This window comes from Vicia villosa, linkage group LG3 (genome assembly GCF_029867415.1).
Source record: "Vicia villosa cultivar HV-30 ecotype Madison, WI linkage group LG3, Vvil1.0, whole genome shotgun sequence".
NCBI classification, from domain to species: domain Eukaryota; kingdom Viridiplantae; phylum Streptophyta; class Magnoliopsida; order Fabales; family Fabaceae; genus Vicia; species Vicia villosa.
In genome coordinates this window covers 218,999,006-219,005,935 of record NC_081182.1, presented here as the reverse complement: position 1 = coordinate 219,005,935, position 6,930 = coordinate 218,999,006, and the positions used below count along the sequence as shown (strand labels likewise).

Here is a 6,930-nt window from a genome sequence, read left to right as displayed (position 1 = left end):
TACTTAATTGAAAGAACAAGTCTACCCATTCCGCATTCAATGCCTCACTACTTCATCCTTGCGCCTTTACTTTCAAGGTCTTGTAGACAACACAAACAATATGTATATAATTTTCTTTTATTTTTAAGAATAAATAATTAAGATGTTTCGAATTCGAATTTAAATTCCCAATCAAATATATAATTTAAGAGATATTTTATTTTATATTTATAAAATCACTTTATCCATTAATTAATTTACCAAACAATATAATTTCAACCATAAGCTAATAACTAGTACTCTCAATAAAAAAAAATGAATGAGTACGGTGCATATTCGATCACAGACGCAAGGGTTTGATTTTCGTTCGCGCATCTCATACTTCTCATCTCTCTATCCGAGGCTTTGGGTTTTACTCTTTCCTTCAAGGTACCATCTCTTCGGGTTTCCATCACTGCACTTTTCTTCTTCTTTTTCTCTGTGTATGCTTTGTGTTCAGATGCATAGATTGGTTTATTGAGGAGCGTTGAAATCTTAATAAATTTGAGTAATTTATTGCGACCCATTTCATCAAAACCGTTGAATTTTCGATTTTTTCATCTGGGTATTACTGTGTCTCACTCTTTAGTGGAATCCTAATTTGTGTGTTTTTTCTGCAATTTGATGCACTTGAATTTCTAAATTACCAAGTTGATTGCTCCTTAAATTATTGTTGTTGTTTTTGAATTTTGTGACAAGAGGAAATATTAGGATTCTGTGTTTGTTTGTTTTTTTGCATTTTAGGGTTTATTTTTTATTTTTTATGGATAAGCTGCTATATACCTCAGATCATTGTCTTGTGCTAATAATTTCTATTTTTTATTAAGTTTTCTGATGGGTTTTAGTGAATGCATGGTTCAAATGGTTCAATTTTAGTGAATGTAGGACTTTGGCTTGTTTTGCAAATCAATAGTACTACTTTAGGCAGTATTGTGATATGCTACATCGTGATTGCATTGTATCATGTGAGTGAGCTGCTACCGGTTCTCGTTCACATAACATGTTTGCGTCTGAGACAAGATTTCGGCCATCTAACATCTTGGCTGCTATGCTGAACTGGGGATAAAGCCCCGTTTTTCATCAATTTCTGAGTTTTAGAACCGTTTTTTATGGTGTGGGGATTTCTTTTGTTATTTGATTTGAAAATATTTTAGGGTTTGAAACTCTTCTTCCCTAATCATTCAGAGAAAAAGTTGTATAGATAACTCTGGTTTCTGGCATGGCGACTCATTGGTTATGGTCTCTTTTTATGAAGCGAAACTGATGTTTTCTTGACCCTCAGCTTGATGATTTCGATTTTTCATTTGGTCTCACAGATCAGAGCTCTCATTTTCTGTTTATGATTATTAGGTCGAAAGCGTCTAGAATTTTTTTTCTGTGTTCTTTGCTTCCTTCCTTCACACTTCAATGCTCCTATTCTTTTAATTTTTATCCGAGCTATTCTATCTTTTTGCTACTAATCAGTGCGGTCCATGGCAGAGAGCCAAAATCCTGCCATACTGTCTGCTTTGCGGAAAAACCCGCAATATCGGCTGATATTTACCAATGCGGAGAGCCCAAAAACCGCCATGTATATCCTGCCATAGCGGCCATGGCGCCGCTATTTGATACCACTGCTATTAATTCCGTATATTAACTTCTTTCCTATATTTGCATTGCTCTAAAATATGTGTTGATTCATGATTGTAAGTTAAGACTCTGACTTCTGATTATTCATTATGACTCTTTTTATTCTTATCTTTTGAGCATTTGTATTTCGTAGTATAAATTATATAGTTTATATCAATGTTGTGAAATAGCGGCTATAGCATAGTGGAATTTGAACAAATCGCAATTATTCTGTGATTTTCTATCTAATACAAAATGTTGAATAAAGGCTGCAACGGCGCTACAACATTGTAGCATAGTGTAATTTGAACAAACCGCCATTTTCTGCGAGTGACAACATTGATTTGTATTATATAATCTCTGATTTGATAGAGGTTCCCTATTTTTGTGTGTATATTTGACTATTCTTTACATGATTCTCCAATGCCTCTGAAGTTTATAAACAACTACCTATCATATTCACATTATAGTACAATTATTCAAATGCTACTTACGGAAAATAATAATCAAATCTACATAATAATAATGTTAACATAGTGTGAAGTTGAGAAAAATTTCCCTTAAATGTCCTTTCGGTGTTTTTCTGACCTTGATGCAGTAACATTTCTTCCACCCGTACACTATGGAGCAAGAAGACGGCAAGAACGGTGCTGAGAATCCTCCACAAGAGTCTTCTCATCCTCAACCATCAGAGAAAGATGATAGCAACAAGGATACAAATGCTCCCGAAGAAGGGTCGAGTGTACCAGAATCGAGTGAGAAGAAAACTCCAAAATCACTGCAGGCGAAGTCTAAAATCGTTAAGAAATCTAGGGTTGGAAAGTTGATCAAGGCAGTGAATAAACGCCCTCCACAAAACAAAAAAGTAGCGGCAATAACTGACGAAGAAACATCTAAAGAGAAGAGTGAGAAAGCTAAAAATAATAAAGGAAAGGAAATTCAAAATGGGAGCACTAGTGGCAAAAGTCCTATTGAAAAGAGTGACAAGGCTGAAAATAATGAAGAGAAGAAGATTGAAATAGGGAGCGCTAACGGAAAAAGTCCTATCGGAAAGAGCGAGAAGGATGAAAATGATAAGGAAAAGGAAATTCAAAAAGGGAGCGCTAGTCGTAATTCAAGGAGACGTCGGGGTAGAAGAAACAAGATGGCAAAGTTGGATAACACTGAACAAAAGCCGAACACTGAACAAAAGCCGAAGAATGAGGAGAATCATAAAGAATTTGACAAGGGTGGCAGGAGTAAAACAAACAAAATCAAAAGCAGTGGCGGTGAAAAACCTGAATCCAGTGAGAAGAATAAAGAAAAAGTTGGCGGTTACATCTTCATGTGCAATGCAAAGACAAAACCTGATTGTTACCGCTATCGAGTCATGGCTGTTCCAGTTGGTAAAAAAGATGTTATTTTAGGGATAAAGCCTGGGACTAAGCTTTTTCTTTACGATTTTGATCTGAGGCTGTTGTATGGAGTTTACAAAGCATCGTCTTCTGGTGGTATGAAACTCGAACCCCGTGCTTTCGGTGGTAACTTTCCCGCTCAGGTTGCTTCCCCTCATTTATTTTTTTATTTAATTTGTCTTGTTGTTGTTTTCGTTTATTGTGATTTACTCGGCAACGGTGTGAATTTCAGGTGCGGTTTAGTGTTGCTTCTGATTGTTTCCCTCTGCCCGAGAGCGTTTTCAAGAGTGCCATCAAAGAAAACTATAATGACAAGAACAAGTTCAAAACCGAACTTACTGTTCGACAAGTAAGAACTGAATGCTGCCTCTGGTAGACTAGCTGTCAGTAATGTATTTTATTCTGTCGTAGACGATATTCATTTGTTCTCTTTCAGGTTAGGAGGCTCACGGCACTTTTCCGACCAGTGAATATTCATTCAGCCATGCAGCCTGCCCGCTCTCCTCCGAAAGCAATAATTCGAGACAGGGAAGCTCGTGATTCTGTTAGGGGATCCCGGTCTCGTGTGCATAGGGAAACACATAACGCGCTGGCTCATGAAAGGGATCCTCGATCTGAGCGGAGAGAAGAAGCTCCTCCTCGTGATTTATTTCTTACCGAAAAGAGTTATCGTGCTTATGGTCTCCTAGGTGTTTCTCAAGCAAATCCCATACCTGATCCTTACGAGAGGGATTACGAAAGAGAGCGCCACCGTAACTTGGACCCCCCTATTTACAGGAAAGACGAAAGGGATTACGAAAGAGAGCGTCACGACAACCATCACTTGGACTGCCCTATTTATAGGACAGACGAAAGGGATTATGAAAGAGAGCGCCATCATCAATTGGATCCCCCTATTTATAGGAAAGACGTTGATCCTCTGCGTTTCAACGAGGATGAGCGTCAGAACTATTACCGTGGCACAGCTCCTGATCGCGCGGATGATCCGTATCATCCCTATCGCTACGGAGCTTCTCCACGGGATCCCTATTTGCCACCTGTGAGAAGAGAGGAAATACCTTCAAGATCTTATTTAGTCGGAAGTGATAACTTGCGAAGGGGAGAGCCTGTTGCAGATGGTAGGCTTTACTCAACCCATTCTGCTGCCAATGCTTTGTCCGAATATAACCGGATGCAGCGTTACCATGGAGAAGAGTTGGAAGCTACAACTGTGCCGGTTTCATCTCGTTACTCATTCGCGGGTCCTTCATATTCACTTCGCTAAATCGAAAGCGTGCTGTATATTGAATCCGGTCTGTCGAGATAATCTTCTTTTCTCAAAATAACTGTATGAGTCCTGCATACTTTTTCTTAGGTACCTTTGAATTGGTAAAGTATTTTTGCTTTGTGTACTAGATTTAATGCGATAATACACCATTAAGACATTGCTAGCTTTGAAACTTTTCACTTTTGTATTGTTCTTGCCTTTGTTTGATTGCTTTTGCAAGGTCATATAGATTGTGTCGACTACAATGTGTTTTGAGCTTCACTTGTTACCAAATTCATATAGATCAGATGTCAATTTTCTATCAAAAGGGTCAAGGTTGAATTGGAAAACTACATATAAGTGGCAATGTATCATCTTCAACCTTTGCAATGTGGGAACATCAGTCTATTACATATAAATAGGTTGGGGTGTTAATGGTGCGGATAGATCTATGAACCCCTTACTCAAATTTACGGGTATATTCAATCTAACTCGCAACAATATGTATATTTGTGGTTTGAGTATCAGGTTTGAGTTTCTCAATCCACGGATCCGTTGATCTAACCTATTAATGCGACAACGGTTATTTATTTATTTATTATTGTAAATGAAATTATAAAATTAATATCTAACTACTAATTACAATTGTATTTTTTTTATTCAACGTCAATACTACTATTAGACCAACAAGTTTTTGTAATTCTAAGACTAAGTGTTGATTCTTATTATCTTTTGTGTCATTTCTAACTTATGCATTTTGTGGAAATAATGTATCTTGACAATTTTTGTACTATTATCAAGTATTATGTCATGTGTATGAATTTTAATAAATATTATATGATGTGTTTCATCGGATTTGAGTGTTAGAAATGAATGTAATTATTATATTGAATTGTGTTACAATTTTTTTATAACTAAAAAAAATTATCAAAAAATTATTTTTTATTTGAAATATAACCCGCGAACGCATTCCAACCAAACACATAAATGAGCAGGTCGGCCAGAGTCAATTTTGAATGTAAAATTGTGGGTTGGACGATGAATCAAATCCATTGAAGTTTAAACGGTTCAGATAACTAATTAAGTCAAACCCGATCCAACCAAACTCGTGGCACTATTTATAACCTAACATAATAATGACAACATACAATGTAAGAATTCATCCATCTAGTCGATTAATAGTTAAACAAGTCTTAAAATAAGACCGAGTTCAATGTGAGATACATAAATAAATCATTACCTACTATTCTAAACACCACAAATTGTGTAAACTTTTGGGAGATAGTGAGATGTTGATTATCAAATACATTGTGCGATGTCCCACATAAATGAAAAACTGGCACTGAGCAGAGGTTTGAAAATGAGGTTATTCTTGAGTTCTTTAACAAAGAGCGATTTTTTGTGTTTTTCGACACTTAAAAGGACAATTCAATTCAACTAACCCCACAATCTCCCTCTCACACCAAACCTCTTTTCCTTTTTGTTTCAAATAAATATGCCATTGGTTTTCAAGAGCAACAAATGTTGAATTTCATAGTTCAATGATGTAAAGCAAGACAACAACACAACCAAGAAGAAATGCTCTTTCGCCGTTGTCCATCATATGCTTGTTGAAAATCTTCAACTAGACATCTTTTGTATTGAGTAGGGGAGAAGCACAATTTTGTATTGTTCAATAATTTTTACTCAAATAGGAGGTTTACATTGTCCATTTCACGGGTTTCATTATTGTCTTGATGGTAAGGATGAGAGAAAGATTATGTCTCGTATGGTGTCTGTAAAGGGAAATCGTTATTCAAAATGCGGTGGAAAATAAAATTTTCCCCTTAAGTAGATTCTTACGAATGATGCATGATCACGATAGAATAACTACCTCTTCCGGCGATTACCACCTTTGATGTAGAATCGAAGGAATGATCACGAACGTTTGTCACTGTGCAAAAATTCTCGGTCGAATGAACGCTCGAAATTCGATGAAGTCGCCACCAAAGTTTATTTTTAAAAGAGAACATTGATAAAACCCTAAAAGAACTAAAATATGGTCATCACAATTAAATTCAGGTTTGGGAGTCGATTATGCGCGGAGAAGATATTAGGACCAGTGACGTGGCCTTAGACCAACATTTATTTGATGATCATGTGTTTAGATTCGAAAGAACCAGTGACGTGACCTTACACCAACAATTATTTGATGATCATGTGTTTAGGTTCAAAAGAACTAATGACGTGGCCTTACACCGACAATTATTTGAAAGAACTAGTGACATGTAGGACTTATATCCAATGACGAGGATTAGGGTTGGAGGATTGTGGGTGTCGCTTTGCATTGTTTGTAGCATTCATGCATATTGTATTTTGGAGTTAGGTAGGAATTCAGTTCAGTGACGAGTATGACTTCAGTCCAGTGACGAGTAAGACTTTAGTCCAAGTGATGAGTTGGATGCTTTAGTAACACCTCTAGATATCCAAACTCTTGGTACCATATGCATGGGAGTAGAAGAGATGACTAGATAACTCACTTAATTTCATATGTTGACTGATTAATGTTGTTGGATTGTATGATTCAGTTTGACTGCAATAATTCATACTATCCTTGCTGTTTTATGCACCTTTAATATATGGAATGTATTCTCACCCCTTTCTGTTTCTGTGTTGTTTTATACA

At 36.5% G+C, this 6,930-nt stretch overlaps 1 protein-coding gene across 1 annotated transcript; it reads left to right on the top strand.

The window, feature by feature from the left end:
• The first annotated feature begins 258 nt into the window (after positions 1 to 258).
• On the top strand, positions 259 to 4,466 carry LOC131593611 (uncharacterized). Its single transcript, XM_058866178.1, has 4 exons — positions 259 to 408; positions 2,225 to 3,163; positions 3,253 to 3,369; positions 3,457 to 4,466. The coding sequence occupies exons 2-4, from the start codon at positions 2,249 to 2,251 to the stop codon at positions 4,282 to 4,284; spliced, it is 1,860 nt and encodes a 619-aa protein (XP_058722161.1). The 5' UTR covers positions 259 to 408; positions 2,225 to 2,248; the 3' UTR covers positions 4,285 to 4,466.
• Positions 4,467 to 6,930: the final 2,464 nt, after the last annotated feature.

What these genes read in the sequence shown, in the direction of transcription:
- LOC131593611 (XM_058866178.1), top strand. Translation starts at nt 2,249, where the DNA reads ATGGAGCAAGAAGACGGCAAGAACGGTGCTGAGAATCCTCCACAAGAG. An exon ending in GTGGTAACTTTCCCGCTCAG is followed by an intron (nt 3,164 to 3,252) that starts GTTGCTTCCCCT and finishes TGTGAATTTCAG; the next exon opens with GTGCGGTTTAGTGTTGCTTC. An exon ending in CCGAACTTACTGTTCGACAA is followed by an intron (nt 3,370 to 3,456) that starts GTAAGAACTGAA and finishes GTTCTCTTTCAG; the next exon opens with GTTAGGAGGCTCACGGCACT.